Here is a 23,906-nt window from a genome sequence, read left to right on the forward strand (position 1 = left end):
GTCCTGTCTGCCTGTTGGGCCTGTCCCAGGGAAGGTAGGGTGCGGTTCCAGTACTCTCTCTTTCTCTCTCTCTCTGACTCCCTGATACTCCTCAACCTGCTCACTTCCTCCCAGAGCTCTGTTACTAAGTGGAGGAGTTCCTCTACCTGGGCGTACCTCCCACAGGTGTGCTCACTACCACCATCTGGTACTGGCATAAGAGTAGGGCACACCCTGCAGCCTGACACCTTGGTAGCAGCGTGTTCCCATTGGAGCTCTGTCTGGGAAGCTGAGTCAGTCGTGGCAGGTGCAGAGTTGAGAGTGGACATAGCCTTCTGATGGGTAGATACCATTGCTCCCTGGTCGAGCTGGCAGAGCTTCAGCGCCCTTCCATGTGAACTGCCGTGCCATGCCCTTGCTGATGCGCTATGCCCTTGCTGATGCGCCACGCCCTGTTTGCCTGCCCTGTTTGCCTGCCCTGGTCGCTAGCGCTCCCTAGGGGCTTCTTTTATACAGGGGGGGGGCTTGGCGGCCATTGCTCCTGGCCCCGCCCAGGTCTCCTCAGCCGCTGTTGCATGAGCTGCAAGCTCCTGCTCTCGTGGCTCCCCCTGAGGTTCCCCTAGTTCAGGAAACCCCCTGTACACTGCCATTGAGAGCTCCACTGCGGATTGTTCTGGCACTGGAGCTGCTCACCTCGGCGACTGAGTATTTATCTTCTAGGCATTAAGCTGATAAGTAAAATCTTGTTACATGAAAAAGTTTTATTAGCAGAACCAGATGATGGAAAGTTCAAAGAAATTTAGAAAATAGTACAAATGAAGCAGAGTAGCAATGGTCAGTACAATTTCTATATTTCATGGTGCTATGTAGAAAAGTTATTAAAAATAGGGCCCAAATTAGAATTTTGATCTTACTACAGACCGTCACTAACAGGGGATCGTATGATCAGAGAATTGTTATAAACTGTTTTTCCTCAATATTCAGACTATGAGGCACATTACTAGAGACAGAAGTTTTAAAGTACTTTCTGTATTCCTTCAAAAGCCATCATTCAGTTGTGAAATTAATTTTCTTAGGATTACAAGTGTATGGGGTATACGTGGCAAGGTTTAGGTAGCGGGGACACACACACACACACACACACACACACGACAACACCTGCAGGGGTGGCCTCAATGAGAAGAAGTCGGGGGCTGCCCTGTGCCAGACACAGCTGGTTCCACCTGGCTTGGCAATAGCCCCACTGCAGGCCAAAGTTGAGCCAATCAGTGAAGTTGGTGGCGCCTTTGGGAAAACATATTTAAGAAAGGGCAAAAAAACAATGGACAAGCAGAGAAGGAGGGGAAAAAAAAAGTGGAAAAAAAAAAAGTGTGAGAAACAGCAGAAGGAACACCAAGTTCAGAAAAGGAGGTATTCCATGATGCTAGAGTAGATATCCACACTGCAGCCTGTGTAGGACCCATGCTGGAGTAGTTAGATATTTCCTGAAGGAACTGTGGCCCATGGAGAACCCACGGAGAACCCATGCCAGAGCAGAGTTTTCCTGACAGGACTGTCTCCCCTGGAAGAGCCCATGCTGGAGCAGATTTTCCTAACAGGAACTGTGGACTGTAGAGAATCCACACCAGAGCAGGGGGAAAGTAAGTACAAGAGGGAAGGAGCGGCAGAGAGCAACTGTTATGTACAGACTGTAAACTCCCTTCCCTGATTTCCCCTGCACCACCCTGGGAGTGGTGGGTGGTAGAGGAGTGTGGAGTGAAGGAGTGAAGTTGAGCATGGGAAAGGGGGGAGGAAAGGTGTTGTTTTAATGTTTGTCTTCCTGTTTCTTACCACCTGAATCTATTTTAATTGGCAATAAATTAATTTTCCCCAAGTCAAGCCTGTTTTGCCTGTGACAGTAACTGGTAAGCAATTTCCCTGTCTTTCTTTATCTTGACCCATGAGCTTTCTCATCCTATTTTCTCCCCCTGCCCCACTGAGGAGGGGGAGTGAGCGGGTGGGTGGGAGTTTGGCCCACAGCCAAGTATAACCCACCACAACAAGATAGTTTAAAGTGTGATCAGAAATTCACAAGGGAGAAGTACAGTGGTAATTAAACTGCAGATACAACCTCCACCTCAAAGTCCTTGAACTGCCAACTATGAGAAACCTGGAGAGCATAAGGAAGATTTTATACTTACACTGTTTTGTGCACTCTTTCCTTACGCACCAAGGATGGAAAGGATGAGAGAGACTACTGACTGATCTGACACAAATAGGGTCAGCTTCATATTCACAGAGATCATCACTACCCATTGACACTGACAGAGCACTCAGAAGAACTGCCCTTATGCAGCTGACCTATAACCATGGGACTCCCTTCCAAAAGGGTCAATAGTTAACTACCATTTTAGTTAAGAAGAGTTCAGAAGACTAATCCACACAGCTCATTTTATCACTTCCTCAGTTACTGGACCATGCCCTGTTCCATCCTGTTGGCTCTTCCCCTGCCCTGAACTTCCGAACCTAGTTTAGAATCTCCCCTGTGGCCTTCAAGTGCCAGTAGACTTGTTCCTCTTTTTCTTTAAATGAGGAATGTAAAAGTCATCATAACTAAATCAATGACAAAGTATGCATTACTAATTCATGGTCTGCTGTAACAGCTCATAGTAGTATCAGCATATATTTTAAAATAGTGATTTATATCCCACTTGTTTACTATAAACATGTCTACACCACTACTTACTGTTCATTTCAAAAATGTAAGCAACGAATATCAAATAAAAACAACTCCATACTAGTCTCTGTCATTCTCAGAGAAGTCAGTGAACAGCACACAAAGTCATCTTGGTTTGGTACAAAATAAAACCTTTACCAGACAATTCTTAAACAATTAAACTAGGCTAAATTAACATAAAACTCAGTTGGGCGCTTAAGTTAAATGCCTCAAAATCATGTGACTTAGGATATGCCCCATAAAAGCCTTTATGCTAAAAAATATACAACCTATTTAGGTATTTAGGTATTTAAATAAGTGTATATCAGCACAACAATAAAGACAAATCTAGCCACCCTCAAGTACAAAAGGCAACCCACCTCTGATAGTCTTCCCATCATACACTCCTTTCTCTGAGCGGTTGAAAAAGAACAAGAGAAATTAAATTTTAACTCTACCTGTCTCTAGACAAATAAATGTTTATCTTTGCCTTGTAAGGAGATAGACAAGACTGAACAGCGAAGAGTTGGTGGAAGGAATTAGAGTAGTTTTACATCAGGTGTTGTGTCTGGGAAACAGTTAATACTAATTCAAATGTTAATCACAGAAGATATTTCTGACAGACAAATTGCTTTGGATTGATGCATGTTGTATATCACTACTATAGGACTTCATACTCAAAATATAACTAGTAGTATTTTAATAAATTACACCTTTCCCCAGCTTATTTTAGAGTTCACCCACTAGAGATGCAGCCAGATGCAACATCTAGCTGTTAGACACTAAGGTCAATCATGTCTAAGCTATTACCTCTATCTTCTCACATTTACTCATAGCAGCATTTAGCTGCTACTATTTCAAAATGTAGTAGAGAGAATAATACATGCCATGAATGTATAGGATAAGCAAGTATCCTTCACACAAATAGCAGCTGCCTTATAGAAGTACTTCAGTATGTTCTTTATTTTAAAAAAAGGTGAAAAATCCTTTTCAAAAACTAAAGCTGTAATTAATCCTAGAGTACATGTGCCTAATTTCTGGTTTGCAACCTCTTGTCTCTGAATTATAGAGTAAATTACAGAATTGCATTGACAGGATAATTTCTCTCAGAGTAACATTCAAAATGATGTTTAGAACTCTACCAATGGTGCATTCTTTCCCACTGTCCTCCCAAAAGAATTAAAGTCTGACACTACACACATACACTGTCTGAATACTACTCCACATGATTTTCAAGAGCAAAATGACTGGAACAATACAGATAGATACATTTCTAGAATGGTACTTCCAGTTATTGAGAACTATACTTTAGGAAAGATTAGCAACTTACTTGTGGGAAGTTCTTTTCTTCATCATGCTCGCAGAGACTCCTGCATGACCTACAATATAAATGATGGAATTATTGAACAATGATGAAGTGTGTTTATATACAATGTCAAAAAGGTATCATCTACCAGAAAAGTTCTCTTTTTAAAGTAAAAAATATTAAACACTTCATGTTGTGATTGATCAATGAGCTCCTACAATGGAAAGAGGCTCTGAGGATACAGGCAAGGACTATGTACTCATGAAGCTAAGTGAAGAAGTAGGGAGTGACTGATGACAACTGTTACAAAAAGCTGAACTTAACACAAAGGAGATAGGAGGTAGTCTTTGTTCTAGATAAATGGCTACAACAGTTGAGGGAATGAAATGGCCGTGTAACTGCCCTTGAGTTAATAATAATAATAACAATAACAATAACAACAACAACAATAATAATAAGCAAATACATATCTTCCTGAATTAGCGAGGCCAGAATGGGTGGGTGTATACGTGGTTCAGCCAAACTGAGTATAAAAACTCAGTATAGAGCCAAAACTGAGTATAAAGACTCAGTATAGCATATACAGTATAAAAACTGTACAACTAACAGAAAGAACTTTGAAGATAGCAACAGGCTTGAGCCGGTTTCAACCCACATATTCCTTCCCATTAACTGGGGGTGCCCAGCATCGTGATGGAGACCAGTAATGAGAATCACATCTGTATTTTGATTCGACTGTATATTGCAACTGCTATACGCTGCTAAATGTAACTTGCACTTGTACTGTGATTTAAGTAAATTGCTGTATCATTCTGCTAAATCAAAGCCCCATGTAATGTCAAATAACTTAAAAAAACTAAAATTGGTATTAAACATTAAACCCTCTACATATGGAATATCTAAAAGAACCCAGTCGGAGAGTGCTGGACACATGTATGTTATCAATAAAAAAACCCCTCATGTATCTATAGAAACATGTTCAGAATTTCATCTATGGATGTTTAAATTCACACCTACAGAGAAATACTTAATTGAGGTTTCTCTACAGATCCAAACAAACTCTAACTTTAACATTATGTGCATGTTCCAAGCATAGCTTTGGCATATGTATTTTGAAAATTAATTTTCATAATAGCGGTAGTGTCACACAAGAGTTACGCACTGAAAGCGCAATTAACCTTAAAAGTTTTCATAAATATTTTAATCTTTGGATTTTCAGATGGAGAAATAAAGAGGACATATATCAAGTGACAGAAATGGCAGAATTAAAATAAGACTACATACATCTTGTTTCTAACACTCAAGTTTGTACTGAATCCATGGAAAGATGCATCTCCAGTTTTAACAACAGCCGGAATTTTAAGTTTTTGAAAATGAGGCTCTCCATGCGAATAGCTACAGTAAAGATCCTATTTGCAATTTTTGACTATTAAAAGACCAAGTAAATAGAACTTCCCTTTGAACATGTTTATAAGAACTATCAGCTAGAAATTAAAATAAAAGATATCACAAAAAGTCTGAATAGAAATCCAAAAGACTTTGGCACTTGACTGCAACCACTAAACAAGCATTCTCATCATATCATTAACCACCCCTTAGTTATACAAGGAAAAAAGTTTTAAAACATACTTCTTAAAAAAAAGAAATCTGTTCTCACAAAGTAAAAGAACATGAACACACAGATTTCATGTTTTCCATTACTGGTTGATGAGACAAAGTAATATTTAACTAAATCAGCTCAAACGCTATAGAAAAAACATCCACGTATTCAGCAGGGTGGTTCAGCACAAAACTTGTTTTCTGTCCTCTGCTCAGAGACTCTGAATCTTATTATACAGTACAACACATTTAGCCTTCCAAAACAAAAGGAATTCTACAGGTACACAGAAGGAAGATCTATTACAGAAGCTGCAAAAACCACAAAGGAGAAGCTGTGCACGCTACTGAGAAAATGAGTGTTTGCCCTGTTCAGTAACTGCTCACCTTAAGCACCTCTTATTTTTGATAGAATTCAAGCTATACAGCCAGATGTCTTTTCTCTCAAATTCACTTACGTCCAAAATTTCTCGGCTATCCATACACAATCTCCATGCATGAAATGACATGTACCAAACCAACAAATATTTACAACAACACTGAACTAAGAGTTTGAGAGAAGACTACCCTTTCTTGCTGTCAGGTGAAAATGAGCTTGACAGTTCCTGACTGATTTCAAGAACTTGCTTGTTCATGTACCTAGCTCTAAACAAAAGACAACTAAGCAAACTGAGTACTGCTTGGTTTCTTGTGTTGGTAGCTTAAGGTAGTGCCCAGTTTAATATAGATATGGCATTTAGATGAATAATGTGAATATAGCCTACTTACAGGAAGAGATAACAAGGTACATGAAGATCCCAGCACAAGACATGGACCTGTTGGAGCAGGTCCAGAAGAGGGCTATGACAGTGATCAGAGGGCTGGAACACCTCTCCAATGAAAAAAGGCTGAGAGAGTTGGGGTTGTTCAGCCTGGAGAAGAGAAGGCTCCGGGGACACCTTATTGCGGCCTTTCAATATATAAAGGGGGCTTATATGAAAGATGGAGAGAGACTTTTTGCCAGGGCCTGTAGTGACAGGAGAAGGGGCAATGGTTTTAAACTGAAAGAGGGTAGATTTAGATTGGACATAAAGAAGAAATTATTTACGATGGGGGTGGTGAGACACTGGAACAGGTTGCCCAGAGAAGTTGTGGATGCTTCATCATTGGAAGTGTTCAAGGTCAAGTTGGACAGGACTTTGAGCAACCTGATCTAGTGAAAGATGTCCCTGCCCACGGTAGAAGGGTTGGAACTAGATGATCTCTAAAGGTCCCTTCCAAACCAAATAATTCTATGATTTTGACAAAATCATCCTAGTACTGAATACAAGCCTATTGGCCATAATACACATTTGTATTTTGTATTGTCTGAATGTATTAATGTCTCAAGGAAATGTAAACTCCCTTAAAACACATCTCAGCTTAAACTGTGTAGCAATTCACATCCTCTGAAATTGTAACAGGAGTTCACTGAACAGTGAATATTTCTCTCCCCTATAGCAGCTATAAATAGGGAGATGGAACAATAAGGAATCCTTACGTTTAACATCTTTTAGTTTTATCCTTTCTGCTGTTTATGATTGGGATAGAGTTAATTTTTTCCATAGTAGTTTGTATGGGACTATGTTTTGGATTTGTGCTGAAAACAGTGTTGATAATACAGGGATGTGTTCATTATTGTTGAGCAGTGCTTACACAGAGTCAAGGCCTTCTCTGCTTCTCACACTGCCCCGCCAGCAAGTAGGCTGGGGGTGCACAACAAGTTGGGAGGGGACACAGCTGGGACAGCTGACCCCAAATGACCAAAGGGATATCCCATACTGTAGAGAACTGCTAGTGCAAAACAACAAGATCTCTCAAACAGCCTGGGTGCTAAAACCACAATGCAGAGCGACGGTCGCCAGGACCCAGGACCAGACAGTACCCTGGAGTGAGGGTGAGGGAGGGAGCCCTGTGGAGACAGGGCGGCCTTGCCTCAACCCCATTCCCTGTGGTCTGTGAAGTGTCTTATTCCCCCCCCCCCCACCTACTACCTGGGGGACAGTCCTGGTATTACTTCTCTTGGTTTGACTGGTCGCTGATGTAATTTTCCAATTAGCAAAACTACTAACCACTTGTGCCTTGGGAAAGGAATTTGGGAGGGAGCTAAAAGATAACAAACTGTGGAAAACTAACAGCTCTAACCTTGAAGAAGAGCTAACAAGCTGATAAAAGGGAACATCTTGGCACCAAATACTGGACAGTGGCCAGAGAAGATAAAACTGCAGAAACTAGGTGAAAGGTAAACACGGCGAGGGGAGATCGCAACCACCGACTCAGTTCAGGATGAAATGTTAATCACTAACCAATAAGTGTAAATTTAGGCAGGTTTACACTAATCATGTAGCCTGATAAATGTGCTGTAGTTTGTATGATGGGGTGCTTGTGCTTGTGCGTCCTTGTGCATGGGTGATTTGTGGAATTATCATCACTGAGCACCCTGTGCAGAATCAACATCTCTATAAGAACCTTCACTTCTCCTAACTCTTCTTTCCTCACCGAATACCCCTGTTGGCAGGACCAACGCTGGATCCAGGACTGATGATTCTCTTTTCCTTCTCTCTCTCTCTTTCACTTTTCCTAAGGTTGTTAAAGTTGTTAAATTGTAGTCAAGTACTGCACGGCCTACCTTGACTTTCCATAAAGCTGTATAGCTGGGGTAGATATAACCGTGAGAGGTTACACAGCCGCTCGCTCACTCCCCCCCTCACCAGTGGGATGGGGGAGACAATCAGAAGAGTAAAAGTGAGAAAACTCATGGGTTGAGATAAAGACAGTTTAATAATTGAAGTAAAATAAAAATAGAACAGTAGTAATAGTAATAACAACAATAATAAAAACAAATAATAATAATAATACAATAATAATATACAAAGCAAGTGATACACTGTACAATTGCTCGCCACCCACCGAAGGATGCCCAGCACGTCCCCAAGCAGCGATCGCTGCCCCCCGGGCAACTCCCCCCGTTTATAAACTGAGCATGACATCATATGGTATGGAATAGCCCTTTGGCCAGTCTGGGTCAGCTGTCCTGGCTGTGCCCCCTCCCAGCTTCTTGTGCACCGGGCAGAGCATGGGAAGCTAAAAAGTCTTTGACTAGTGTAAGCACTACTTAGCAACAACTAAAACATCAGTGTGTTATCCACATTATTCTCATCCTAAATCCAAAACACAGCACTATACCAGCTACTAAGAAGAAAATTAACTCTATCCCAGCTGAAACCAGGACAGTATCCACCCCTTATTCTATACCATATACGTCATGCCCAGGTCTTACACCTTCCAATATATTCCAGTTAATCACCACCACTTTTCCAGTCTTTTAATACATATATACACACACACGTACATGTCCTTAGTCTATGGGCTATCGCTCTAGAACGTTTGTTGTGTTCATTCAGTCCATGACTTTGGGTTCCATCTGTCATAACAGTCTTTCAGGGCAGGAGAGATGGTGTGTGGTGTTGGATTGTTGCATGCTGAAGCCAGTTCTGGTTCCATCACCGCTGCACTTTGCTCGGTTTCCTCAAAGTTCATTCTACATTAATCTGGGTGATTCTTACTGTATACTGTTGATATGGCACATAGTGATCATTGAAGTGATGACATCCAGTATTATATAGCAACTAACATGATACAATTCAGTTCATTGGCTATTCTCACCCAAAATCAAATCCCCTTGAGGTACACATGGGACTTCCCCATCCTCCCGCATCACCCACCAAGTGCACCCCAGTCCTTGAGCAAAAGCAATCCCACGAATGGGTTTGCCTCTGCCTGAAGCAGGAGTAACCCAGACTGTCTTCCCCAGCATATTTTTTAGGGGCACTACAGGGACTTTATCCCTTTCTACAGTACGTAAAAGTCTTGATTGGGCAGGGCCAGCTCGACTGGCAGATCCCCTAGTGTTGATTAACCAGGTTGCCTTTGCTAAATGTGTATCCCATTGTTTTAAATGTCCCACCACCCATTCCTCTCAGCATAGTCTTTAACAGTCCATTTTATTGTTCGATTTTCCCAGAGGCTGGTGCATGATAGGGGATGTGATATACCCACTCAATGCCATGCTCTTTGGCCCAGGTGTCTATGAGGTTGTTTCGGAAATGAGTCCCGTTGTCTGACCTGATTCTTTCTGGGGTGCCATGTCACCACAGGACTTGCTTTTCAAGGACCAGGATAGTGTTCTGGGCGGTGGCATGGGGCACAGGATATGTTTCCAGCCATCCGGTGGTTGCTTCCACCATTGTAAGCACATGGCGCTTGCCTTGGTGGGTTTGTGGGAGTGTGATATAATCAATCTGCCAGGCCTCCCCATATTTATATTTCAGCCATCGTCCTCCATACCAGAGAGGCTTGAACTGCTTGGCTTGGTTGACTGCAGCGCATGTTTCGCATTCATGGATAACCTGTGCAATAGTGTCCAAGGTTAAGTCCACCCCTCTATCACGAGCCCGTTGTGTGATCAGTGCGACCCACTTACTCCATGGAGCATCAGTTGCATGATATGTACAAGGGACCCTCCCTTTGAACATCCAGCCCAGCACCGGCAGTCGGGGTGCCAAGAGGAGCTGTGCTTCAGTACCAACCACTTCCGAAGCAGCTTGAACCCCTTCATATGCTGCCAATATCTCTTTCTCCATTGGAGTATAGCCAGCCTCGGATCCTCTGTATCCTCAACTCCAAAACCCTCAGGGTTGACCTCAAGTCTCCCCTGTGCTTTCTGCCAGAGGCTCCAGGTAGGGCCGTTCTCCCCAGCTGCAGGGTAGAGCACATTTTTTACATCTTGTCCTGCCCGGACTGGCCCAAGGGCTACTGTATGGACTATCTCCCGTTTAATTTGTTCTAAGGCTTGCCGTTGCTCAGGGCCCCATTTGGAATCATTCTTCTTCTGGGTCACTTGATTGATAGAGAGGGCTTACGATGAGACTGTAATTTGGAATATGCATTCTCCAAAAACCCACAACGCCCAAGAAAGCTTGTGCTTCTTTTTGCTGGTTGGTTCCTAAAATCTGGATCTCCTGTGCAGATCCTTTGACCTTACTTTGTTTTATGGCAAAGCCAGCTTTCAGGAGGATTTGGACTATTTCCTTCCCTTTCTCAAAAACCTCTTCTGCTGCTGTGTTGCCCCACACAATGATGTCATCAATGTATTGCAGGTGTTCCAGAGCCCCACCCTGTTCCAACGTAGTCTGGATCAGTCCATGGCAAATGGTGGGGCTGTGTTGCCACCCCTGGGGCAGTCGATTCCAGGTGTACTGGATACCCCTCCAAGTGAAAGCAAGCTGTGGCCTGCACTCTGCTGCCAAAGGGATTGAGAAAAACGCATTAGCGATATCAATTGTGGCATACCACTTGGCTGCCTTTGACTCCAATTTGTATTGAACTTCTAGCATGTCTGGCACAGCAACACTCAGCGGCAGCGTGATTTCGTTCAGGCCCCGATAGTCTACTGTTAGTCTCCACTCTCCATTAGACTTTCGCACTGGCCATATGGAACTGTTAAAGGGTGAGCGAGTCTCACTGATCACTCCTTGGCTCTCCAGTCAACAAACCAGTTTATGGATGGGAATCAGGGAGTCTCTGTTGGTGCGATATTGCCGCCAGTGCACTGTTGTGGTAGCAATTGGCACCTGTTGTTCTTTGACCCTCAGCAACCCCACCATAGAAGGGTCCTTTGAGAGACCAGGCAGGGTAGACAGCTGTTTAATTTCCTCCCTCTCCAAGGCAGCTACACCAAAAGCCCACCGGTACCCTTTTGGGTCCTTGAAATACCCTCTCCTGAGGTAGTCTATGCCAAGGATGCACGGAGCCTCTGGGCCAGTCACAATGGGGTGCTTCTGCCACTCATTCCCAGTTAGGCTCACTTCAGCCTCCAATACAGTCAGCTGTTGGGATCCCCCTGTCACTCCAGAAATACAGATGGGTTCTGCCCCTTCATAGCTTGATGGCATTAGGGTACACTGTGCACCGGTGTCTACTAAAGCCTTGTACTCCTGTGGGTCTGATGTGCCAGGCCATCGAATCCACACAGTCCAGTACACCCGGTTGTCCCTTTCCTCCACCTGGCTGGAGGCAGGGCCCCTCTAGTCCTGGTCATAGCATTCGTTACTCACTTCTTGTAAATACGAGTCAGGAGTTCCTTCATTACAATCAGGAGTAAGATCAGCCCTTCTGCTCTGTCTGCGGAACTGCTCACTGGAAACGAGCAGCAGTTTTCCTGGAAGAACCCCCTTGTGTGATTGTTTTTCCTTGCAACTCACGTACCCGTGCCTCTAGGGTCGAGGTAGGTTTTCCATCCCATTTCCTCATATCTTCTCCATGGTCAGGCAGGTAAAACCATAGTGTGCCCCATGGTGTGTATCCACTATATCCTCTCTCTTGAGCAGAAGAATGCTGACTCCTAATAGCTGAGATACTGGTCCATACAGGTGGAGAGTAGGACCTATCCTGCTGGAACTCCCGGGAGAGTTTCTCCACAGCTGAAACAAGGGAAGAAGAGAGACTTTCTTCATATTGCCAGAGCTGGCTAGCCAGTTCATCTGCCGTTTGTCCCTCTCCGTCTTTCCAGGTCAGTATTGCCAATGAGTTGGCATACCATACTGGTGCGCTCCGTACCAATTTCCGCCACGTGGGTTGTATGCACCGGGCTTCATCTGGATCTTTGGATAACTGCTCGTTGTTCAGGTCACTATAAATCACCTCCAGCATGGCTAATTCCCTCAGGTACTGGATACCTCTCTCCATGGTCATCCATTTGCCTGGGCAATATACATCATCTTCCTTGAAGGGATGCTTTTCCTTCATACCTGACAGTAATCACCTCTGGAGGCTGAGAGCTTGTGCCCCTTTTCCAATCACTTTATCAATGCCCCCTTCCCTAGAAAGGGATCCCAGCTGTTTGGCTTATTTACCCTCTAATTCCAGGCTACTGGCCCTGTTATCCCAGCATCGGAGCAGCCAGGTGACAATGTGCTCGCCTGGACAACGTCTGAAGTCTTTTCGCATATCTCGCAGCTCACTCAAGGATAGGGATTGGGTGGTTCCCGTCTCCTTTACAAGTTCTTCCTCTTCCTCCTCCTCTCATTGTGATGGCCCTGTTTTTTCATCATCCCTTTCTAAACGAGATGACTCTCGCTTCCAAGATATCTTCTTGTGTATAGGGGCGACTGATACTGGCACGGGTTGGTTCTCTGGTTCAGCTGCAGTACCTGTCACCAGGGTTTGAGTAGGCACAGTGCCTGTCGCTAGGGTTGGAATAGCCACAGTATTCTTAAATAATTGTTTAACCCTAAGCAAGACCTGACACACATTCAGGAGACATAGCAATAGGAACATGCTGGTTTGAACATCCCAAGGATATTCAAAATTCTCAAGAGCTATTGTAATTAACCTGGAGAAGAAGGGGAAGATGGAGGAAGGTGTCTCCCCCATAGGCTGGCTCTCTGAGGAGAAAAAGTTAAAAGTGTAATTACTAATAATTTCTGATAGATGGCTCCTGAAATACAGAGGTGATGGCAATGCTGAGTAGAAATATGAGATTGATCTCATGACCAATAATTTTATCATACCATAAGCCAGTGTTACACAGCACAGCAAAGCGACAACCATAATCCATCTCCCAGAAGTGACAAACAGCACATCAGTACTGACAAACAGTATATATGGCAAGTAAGGTTTTACGTACCACAACTCTGAGAGCAAATACCACAACTCTGAGAGCAATTAAATCAACATTGTGACCAGCGATTACTAAACCAATACAATGAATGCTTATAACAAATTTGTTTTAACACGCTCTGGTCAGATCTGTTGTTATCTCAACCCTTCAAGCCCCACATTGGGCGCCAAAAAGGACTGTTGTGGTTTAACCCCAGTTGGCAACTAATCACCACATAGCCGCTTGCTCACCCTCCCCCCACCCCAGTGGGATAGGGGAGAGAATTAAAAAAAACAAAAAAAAAGTAAACCCTGCAGGTTGAGACAAAGACAGCAGAGGAAGAGGAAATAATAATAATAATAATAGTAGTAGTAGTAGTAGTAGTAGTAGTACATACAAAACAAGTGATGCACAATTGAATTGCTCACCATCCGCTGACCGATGCCCAGCCCGTCCCCGAGCAGCGATCGCTGCCCCTCTGGCCAACTCCCTCAGTTTATATACTGAGCATGATGTCATATGGTATGGAATAGCCCTTTGGCCAGTCTGGGTCAGCTGTCCTGGCTGTGCCCCCTCCCAGCTTCTTGTGCACCTGGCAGAGCATGGGAAGCTGAAAAGTCCTTGACTAGTATAAACACTACTCAGCAATAACTAAAACATCAGTGTGTTACCAACATTATTCTCACCCTAAATCCAAAATACAGCACTATACCAGCTACTAGGAAGAAAACCAACTCTGTCCCAGCCGAAACCAGGACAATTATCGTAGCTCAGAAGTGGGAGTTGGAAATAATCACAGACTGCTAGCTTTAAGATGAAAGGAATTTTCCCTTTGTTCGAATAAACTTCTTAGCCAGACCTCTCAAATCTTAAATATTAATAGTTTTCCACTACACTAAGATGATATCCGAGTAAAATGGCAGTAGCATACCAGAGCTGTCTCAAACTGCTTTTCCTCCCATTCATTATAAAAAGCATCTAAAATAATGTATTTAAATACTAGCCAAGATAATGATAGATATTAAAAATATCAAGCAAACACAGTTTTTATACCTCAGGAAACTGGTTTTACACTTGAAGACTATACTCTAAACAGTGTTCTTACCCTTGAAATTGCATCACTAAGTTGTACATATTCCTGTCTGTATAACAGAAGCATGTGAAAGACTATTTCCCTAATGGGTGCTTACACTAAAGTCCGGAGACAGCATAAAAAGGCAGTATAGAATAGAATAGACTATAGTATTTTTTCACTTGGAAGGGGCCTACAATGATCATCTAGTCCAACTGCCTGACCTATTCAGGGCTGACCAAAAGTTAAAGCATGTTATTAAGGGCATTGTCCAAATGCCTCTTAAACACTGACAGGCATGGGGCATCAACCACCTCTCTAGGAAGCCTGTTCCAGTGTTTGACCACCCTCTCAGTAAAGAAATGTTTCCTAATGTCAAGTCTGAACCTCCCCTGGCGCAGCTTTGAACCATTCCCATGTGTCCTGTCACTGGATACCAGGGAGATCAGCACCTCCCTCTCCACTTCCCCTCCTCAGGGAGCTGTAGAGAGCAACGAGGTCGCCCCTCAGCCTCCTTCTCTCCAAACTAGACAAACCCAGAGTCCTCAGCCGCTCCTCATAGGACATGCCTTCCAGCCCCTTCACCAGCTTTGTTGCCCTCCTCTGGACGCATTCAAGGACCTTCACATCCTTCTTAAATTGTGGGGCCCAGAACTGCACACAGTACTCAAGGTGAGGCCGCACCAGTGCTAAATACAGTGGGATAATCACCTCTTTTGACCGGCTGGTTATGCTGTGTTTGATGCACCCCAGAATGCTGACTGCCCTCATGGCTGCCAGGGCACGCTGCTGACTCCTATTGAGCCTGCTGTCGACCAGCACCCCCAGATCCCTTTCTGCAGGGCTGCCCTCCAGCCACTCCTCTCCCAGTTTATACTTGTGCTAGGCATTACTCCATCCTAGGTGCAAAATCCAGCATTTCAACTTGTTAAATTTCATCCCATTAATCATAGCCCAATGCTCCAATCTATGTTCCAACATTAGTAATTAGATGCGCACCATGCAAGCACCATATATCAGTGGTAAAAACATGGCAAACCACTATTGCCAACACAAAGGAACAGTTACAAACCAAAAAGGACCTCCATTACTTTCATCTCTTATTTATGAAATATTGTCTGACCCACGGAAAGATAAAATGTTTGCATGTGAAGCAGTCTTCGAATGGCTGCAAGCACTATTCCTTCAAGTAGTAAAAGCTCATTAGAACAAATTCACAATAGTAATGCTGTGCTGTTTTTCTTTTCCCTACAGGAATTTAAAGATTAATTGGAATACTGAAGTTCCGATGCTTTAGGATATAGAATCATAGAATTGTCAAGGTTGGAAAAGACCCTTAAGATCATCGAGTCCAACCGTTAACCTATCACTGCCAAGTCCATCTATACCATGTCTACAAGCACCGTACCTATCCGTTCTTTAAATACCTCCAGGGATGAAGAGACAACCACTTCCCTGGGCAGCCTGTTCCAATGCCTGACTACCCTTTCGGTGAAGAAATTTTTCCTAATATCTAACCTAAACCTCCCCTGGTGCAGCTTGAGGCCGTTTCCTCTCGTTCTATCACTTGTTACTAGGAAGAAGAGACCAACCCCCACCTCGCTACAACCTCCTTGCAGGTAGTTGTAGAGAGCAATAAGGTCTCCCCTCAGACTCCTCTTCTCCAGGCTAAACAACCCCAGCTCCCTCAGCTGCTCCTCATAAGACTTGTTCTCTAGACCCTTCACCAGCTTCATTGCCCTTCTTTGGACATGCTCCAGCACCTCAATGTCCTTCTTGTAGTGAGGGGCCCAAAACTGAACACAGTACTCAAGGTGAGGCCTCACCAGTGCCAAGTACAGGGGCACTATCACCTCCCTGGTCCTGCTGGCCACACTATTCCTGATACAAGCCAGGATGCCATTGGCCCTCTTGGCCACCTGAGCACACTGCTGGCTCATGTTCAGGCAGCTGTCAACCAACACCCCCAGGTCCTTTTCTGCCAGGCAGCTCTCCAGCCACTCCTCCCCAAGCCTGTAGCCTGTAGTGTTGCATGGGGTGGTTGTGACCCGGCACTTAGCCTTGTTGAATCTCATGCAGTTGGCCTCGGCCCATCAGTCCAGACTGTCCAGATCCCTCTGCAGGGCCTTCCTGCCCTCCAGCAGATCGACACTCCCACCCCACTTGGTGTCATCTGCAAACTTCCTGAGGGTGCACTCAATCCCCTCATCCAGATCATCAATGAAGATGTTGAACAGGACCGGCCCCAACACTGAGCCCTGGGGAACACCACTTGTGACCGGCCGCCAACTGGATTTGACTCCATTCACCACCACTCTCTGGGCTCGGCCATCCAGCCAGTTTTTAACCCAGCGCAGAGTGCACCCATCCACGCCGTGAGCAGCCAGCTTCTCCAGGAGAATGCTGTGGGAGACTGTGTCAAAGGCCTTACTAAAGTCCAAGTAGACAACATCCACAGCCTTCCCCTCACCCACTAAGCGGGTCACCTTGTCATAGAAGGAGACCAGGTTAGTCAAGCAGGATCTCCCTTTCATAAACCCATGCTGGCTGGGCCTGATCCCTCGGTTGTCCTGCACTTGCTGCATGATGGCACTCAAGATGACCTGCTCCATGACCTTCTCCGGCACCGAGGTCAGGCTGACAGGCCTGTAGTTCCCTGGATCCTCCTTCTGACCCTTCTTGTAGAGGGGCATCACGTTTGCTAGTTTCCAGTCATCCGGGACCTCCCCGGTTGACCAGGACTGCTGGTAAATGATGGAGAGTGGCTTGGCCAGCTCCTCTGCCAGCTCCCTCATTATCCTCGGGTGGATCCCGTCTGGCCCCATGGACTTGTGCGCATCCAGGTGGAGGAGCAGGTCAGTGACTGCCACCTCTTCGACAACTGGGACTTCACTCTGCATCCTATCTCCGTCTCCCAGCTCAGGGGCCTGAAAACCCCGAGGATGACTAGCTTGACTATTAAAGACTGAGGCAAAGAAGGCATTAAGTACCTCAGCCTTCTCTTCATCCTTCGTGGCAAGGTTACCTTCTGTATCCAACAAAGGAGGGAGATTCTCCCTGGCCCTCCTTTTGTCACTAACATATTTATAAAAACTTTTTTTGTTGTCTTTAACGGCGGTGGCCAGTTTAAGTTCCAGCTGCGCCTTCGCCTTTCTGATCTTCTCCCTGCATATCCTCACAACATCCTTGGAATCCTCCTGAGTCGCCTGCCCCTTCTTCCAAAGGCGGTAGGCTCTCCTTTTTTTTCTGAGTTCTAGCCAAAGCTCTCTGTCCAGCCAGGCCGGTTTTCTCCCCCGCCTGCTCGACTTGCGACACATGGGGACGGCCTGCTCCTGCGCCTTTAAGATTTCCTTCTTGAATAACATCCAGCCTTCCTGGACTCCTTTGCCCTTCAGGACTGCTTCCCAAGGGACTCTGTTAACCAGACTCCCGAACAGCCCAAAGTCTGCCCTTCTAAAGTTCAGGGTAGCGGTATTGCTGACCCCCTTCCTTACCTCTCCTAGAATTGAAAACTCCACGGCACCTCCCCTGGTTGGCTCACTTACCAGCTGCGTCAGGAAGTTATCTCCCACACACTCCAGGAACCTCCTAGACTGCTGTCTCTCTGCTGTGTTGTATTTCCAGCAGATATCTGGTAAGTTGAAGTCTCCCACGAGAACAAGGGCTAGAGATTGTGAGACTTCAGCCAACCGCTTGTAGAATACTTTGTCTGTTTCCTCATCCTGGTTGGGTGGTCTATAACAGACTCCCACCACGATATCTGCCTTGTTAGCCTTCCCCCTGATCTTTACCCATAAGCACTCAACCTTATCATTACCTTCGTTGAGCTCTAGACAGTCAAAACACTCCCTAACATACAAGGCTACCCCACCACCTCTCCTTCCTAGCCTGTCCCTTCTAAAGACCTTGTAGCCATCCATTGCAGCACTCCAGTTGTGTGAGACATCCCACCATGTTTCCGTGACGGCGACCACATCATAGTTTTCCTGCCACACAGTGGCTTCCAGCTCCTCCTGTTTATTGCCCATGCTGCGTGCATTGGTGTAAATGCACTTCAGTTGGGCTATTGATCTCTTCTCCAACACAGGCATGCAACCCCATGGCTCGTCCCAAGCAAGCCTGGTTTTATCCCCTTCCCCCTTCGCATCTAGTTTAAAGCTCTCTCAACGAGACCAGCTAACTCCTGGGCCAGGATCCTTTTCCCCCTTTGCGACAGGTGGACCCCATCTGTCTCCAGCAGGCCTGGTGCCATGTAAACTGCCCCATGGTCAAAAAACCCAAAATTCCACAGCTGGCACCAGCCTCCGAGCCATGTGTTGATGAGGTGGGTCATCCTGTTCCTTTCCGTATGCCTCCCGGCTACTGATGGGATGGAGGAAAACACCACCTGTGCTCCTGATCCTTCAAGCAATCGCCCTAGCTCTCTAAAGTCCCTTTTGATTGTCTTGATGCCACTGTCAGCTACCTCATCACTGCCGACTTGAACAACCACTAGTGGATAATAATCAGAAGCTTTCACCAGCCTGGGGAGCTTCCTGGTAACGTTTCTTATCTTGCCCCAGGGAGGCAGCAGACTTCCCTATGGGATGGGTCCGGTCGGCAGATCGGGCCCTCTGTTCCCCTCAGAAGGGAGTCACCTACGACAATTACCCTTCTTTTTTTCTTGCCGATGGCCGTTGTAATGCGCGGGGCTGACTGCTTCCCCCCAGTCAACCCTTTGGATGGATCCCTGGCTGTATCTTCATCCTCCTGGCCCTCAGGTTCCAGAGCCTCATACCTGTTGTGTAAGGGCACCTGGAAGGGTAAGGTGGGCCGGGAGAGGATATCTTTAGTCCTGTGTATTTAATTTTTTCTCCCAAGATTAAAGGAAGAAATAAACTCTCACAATGTAAGATAAACATAAACTTTATCTTACTAAGGCAACAAATCAGCTGCGCAGAGGACTTTTCTTTATCATTTTAGAATTCCAAACAGCTTGTACAGTTTCTTTAAAAAGATGTGTATTTGTAAATGTATGATGTTGTAAGTATTACTATGTCTTAATGACTTAAGACATTTAAGATATTTTAATATTTTAATATGTTAATTATTAACATATATGTTGCTGATCATCTCCTTTAGCAGAGAATGCCAAACATAACAAGCAAAGCAGCAACTTTGCTTACACAAATTATCATGAAACCTCTAATACCACCTAAATGTCTTGTGATAGAAGCATAGTCAGCATTAGTCATTCCCTGTCAAGTGCCCAATTCAAAGAAAGACAATTTCAAGGGCAATACGTTCACACAAATCTTTCAAGTGAAAAATTAGTATATCAAGTGTTTTGGGGTCAAGCATGGTTTGGTCTCAATCAATACTATGGCTTCGAAGATGTTAACAGTAATTAGAGAACAATAATGGAGAGTTATCATATTCTATATAGCATGAATGTCATTGAATGGATTTAAGTTCATGCCCTTTACCTACTTCTGACTATGGAATGACAAGTGCTACTGTTCTAACTAGCACATTCCATGAAATTCCATGTTTCAGATATCATTCAAAATAAACTCTGTACAACTAAGGTGCCATGAATATAAAAAGAGAAGTTAATACTAAACAACAGCAACAAAAAAACCCAAACACACACACAAAGTGATTGGATTTCTTTTATGCTTCTTCATAATAAGCAGCAAAGAGTCAAACTTTGATAGATCTGAGGAAGGAGAAAATATAGAATAATATAATCATTAAGGTTGAAAAGGACCTCTGAGATCATCGAGTCCAACCTGTTAACCTAACTGCCTGGACCACCTCTAAACCATGTCCCTAAGCACGACATCCACACGTTTTTTGAATACTTCCAGGAACTGTGACTGTACCACTTCCCTGGGCAGTCTGTTCCAATGCCTGACCACTCTCTCCGTGAAGAAATTTTTCCTAATATCTAATCTAAACCTCCCCTGGCACAACTTGAGCCCATTTCCTCTCGTCCTATCACTTGTTACTTGGGAGAAGAGACCGACCCCCACCTCGCTACAACCTCCTTGCAGGTAGTTGTAGAGAGCAATAAGGTCTCCCCTCAGCCTCCTCTTCTCCAAACTAAACAACACCAGTTCCCTCAGCCGCTCCTCATAAGACTTGTTCTCTAGACCCTTCACCAACTTCGTTGCCCTTCTCTGGACACATTCCAGCACCTCGATGTCCTTCTTGTAGTGAGGGGCCCAAAACTGAACACAGTACTCGAGGTGAGGCCTCACCAGTGCCGAGTACAGGGGCACTATCACCTCCCTGGTCCTGCTGGCCACACTATTCCTGATACAAGCCAGGATGCCATTGGCCCTCTTGGCCACCTGAGCACACTGCTGGCTCACGTTCAGGCGGCTGTCAACCAACACCCCCAGGTCCTTTTCCACCAGACAGCTCTCCAGCCACTCCTCCCCAAGCCTGTAGCGTTGCATGGGGTTGTTGTGACCCAAGTGCAGGACCCGGCACTTAGCCTTGTTGAATCTCATGCAGTTGGCCCTGGCCCATCGATCCAGCCTGTCCAGGTCCCTCTGTAGATCCTTCCTGCCCTCCAGCAGATCAACACTCCCACCCAGTTTGGCATCATCTGCAAACTTCCTGAGGGTGCACTCGATCCCCTCATCCAGATCATCAATGAAGATATTGAACAGGACTGGCCCCAGTACTGAGCCCTGGGGAACACCACTCGTGACCGGCCGCCAACTGGATTTGACTCCATTCACCACCACTCTCTGGGCTCGGCCATCCAGACAGTTTTTAACCCAGCGCAGAGTGCACCCATCCAAGCCGTGAGCAGCCAGCTTCTCCAGGAGAATGCTGTGGGAGACTGTGTCAAAGGCCTTACTAAAGTCTAAGTAGACAACATCCACAGCCTTCCCCTCATCCACTAAGCAGGTCACCTTGTCATAGAAGACCAGGTTAGTCAAGCAGGGTCTTCCCTTCACGAACCCATGCTGGCTGAGCCTGATCCCCTGGCTGTCCCGCACTTGCTGCATGATGGCACTCAAGATGATCTGCTCCATGACCTTCCCTGGCACCGAGGTCAGGCTGACAGGCCTGTAGTTCCCCGGATCCTCCTTCCAGCCCTTCTTGTAGAGGGGTGTCACATTTGCTAACTTCCAGTCATCTGGGACCTCCCCGGTTGACCAGGACTGCTGATAAATGATGGAGAGAGGCTTGGCGAAATCCTCCGCCAGCTCCCTCATTATCCTCGGGCGGATCCCATCTGGGCCCATGGACTTGTGCGCATCCAGGTGGAGGAGCAGGTTGCTAACTGTTACCTCTTCGATTATTGGGGCTTCATTCTGCTTCCTATCTCCTTCTCCCAGCTCAGGGGCCTGAAAAACCCGAGGATGACTAGCTTGACTATTAAAGACTGAGGCAAAGAAGGCATTAAGTACCTCTGCCTTCTCCTCATCCTTCGTGTCAAGGTTACCTTCTGCATCCAACAAAGGAGGGAGATTCTCCCTGGCCCTCCTTTTGTCACTGATATATTTGTAAAAACATTTTTTGTTATCTTTAACGGCAGTGGCCAGTTTAAGTTCTAGCTGGGCCTTTGACCTTCTAATTTTCTCCCTACATAACCTCATGACACCCTTGTAGTCTTCCTGAGTTGCCTGCCTCTTCTTCCAAAAATGGTAAACTCTCTTTTCTTTCCTGAATTCCAGTCGAAGCTCTCTGTTCAGCCAGGATGGTCTTCTTCCCCGCCGGCTCGACTTGCGGCACATGGGGACGGCCTGCTTCTGTGCCTTTAAGATTTCCTCCTTGAATAACGTCCAGCCTTCCTGGACTCTTTTGCCCTTCAGGACTGCCTCCCAAGGGACTCTCTCAACCAGACTCCTAAACAGTTCAAAGTCTGCCATATTTATGGCTCAACCTTTTATGACTACAAAAGTAAATCTTTTATGACTACAAAATTAAATATTTTCCATAATAAAAAGTCAACACAAACTCCTAGCTCCCAGTCAAGAACAAAAGAATTAAGCATTTAATTGTCAGTTGGCCTGTGTTTTTTGATCCTGAATTAATTCTGCCTAATGTATCCTTAAAATAGATTGTTAAATTCAATAGCAAAATTAGGAGCATGTTTCTGAATGCTTCTACCTTACTCTCACAGTGAAAGAAAAAGGGTAAGACAACTCAGAAATAAAATAAACATTCTTTGAGGGTTTGGACTCTAAGGGGGAGTACACACATTTCAACTGGGGGAGGCAGGAGGAGAGAATAGGAAGAAGGATGGGAGAAAGCTACTAGCAATGTTTTAAATTGTTGTTATATCAGATGGTACTCTCCATTCAGTCCAGCAAAATTAGATGGACTCTTCAAAACACACCACAGCTTCTTATTTCTCAGCATATCCCCTGTTTTCTCAGAATATCCCCCCTTATTTCTCAGAATAACCCCTGTCTTTATGACAGGCAGCAAAAGCTGGACATTTTAAAATTATATTTCAGAATCTGCTGTGGAAACACCATAGAATCTGCTGTGGAAACACCATAGAATCACATGAGAATTATTCTTGATCTGATGGCTCTTTCAGAATTAATTTGAGGGACCTAAAAATTCCACAGACATGTTTTTATTCAGACCTAATATTCCCCAATGTCAACTTTAAGAGTTTGGGAAACCAGACCAGGAGAGGAGTGGTAAAATGAATTCCCGACCAAAAGATTTCATTGCATTTTTAAGCATGTCGCATCTGGGAGTGGGATCTCTTCTTAATTCACAAGGACAGTACTGGTAACAGCTAGGAAGGACTGTAAAGGACCATGTCTTACACTTCTACATCATAAAACAGGTGATCGCTAGACTAAAAAAGATGAAATATAAATGTAAACACAACAAGGGTAATTACAACTTATCTTACAGACAATTATATTAGATTATGTTAATGAAAAAAATCAGGATTCACCTATATTGGGGAGAACCATGCACTAATTAGAAGCACAGGCACAATGCAAGCACAAAGCAGCTGGCTGATCTACTGAAACTATATCCTGGAAAGCTGCTCTATATTTTAACAAAATCATTGAGGCTGCAGACACACACTCTACTGTTGTGAAAAAGTAAGAAACAGGTTTGGCTTTCCTTCGTTTCTCCATCTTTGGTGTTATCCTTTATTTCTCAAGATGGAACTATTAAGTCTGTTTCCCAGTAGAGGCGGACTTCAAAAACCTGGATATTTTAGTCAAATGTATTTTTCTCCTCTTTTAAACCTACTTTACAGCAAATAAAAGCTTTTCCTTTGTAGGCAGGCAGACAGGACAGAGGAAAACCAGCTTTTTCAAAGAAGCCACCACATCTAAGTCTTTACTACTGATTTGGATTTCTAATTCTACCTCCTTGTCACTTGACCTAGTGACCTATTTTTTTTATTTTAATAAAATACAATGAACTCGCTATAATTTAAATTTATATCACATTGCAAGGTCTTTCTTTCAGCCTTCAAAATCTTCATTTTATAAACTCTGATGAAATCTATTACTGCTTTTGCTGTTCTTTTCAAAGAATTTGACCACTATCTGTGAAACTACGATGATAAACAAGTGTTCAGTCTTTCCTGCTCAGTAGT

The 23,906-nt window shown here is 44.7% G+C and overlaps 1 protein-coding gene across 1 annotated transcript in view; it reads right to left on the bottom strand.

Moving 5' to 3' along the window:
• LOC309601794 (spindlin-Z) overlaps window positions 1-23,906 on the bottom strand; it is a 106,061-nt gene that overhangs the window by 18,615 nt on the left and 63,540 nt on the right. The window contains exon 3 of the mRNA XM_082334922.1: window positions 4,005-4,053. Coding sequence (XP_082191048.1) covers window positions 4,005-4,053 — 49 coding nt within the window. The remainder of the gene's footprint in view (window positions 1-4,004; window positions 4,054-23,906) is intronic.

The sequence above is a fragment of the Platalea leucorodia genome (assembly GCF_965183815.1).
Source record: "Platalea leucorodia genome assembly, chromosome: W".
Lineage (NCBI taxonomy): Eukaryota > Metazoa > Chordata > Aves > Pelecaniformes > Threskiornithidae > Platalea > Platalea leucorodia.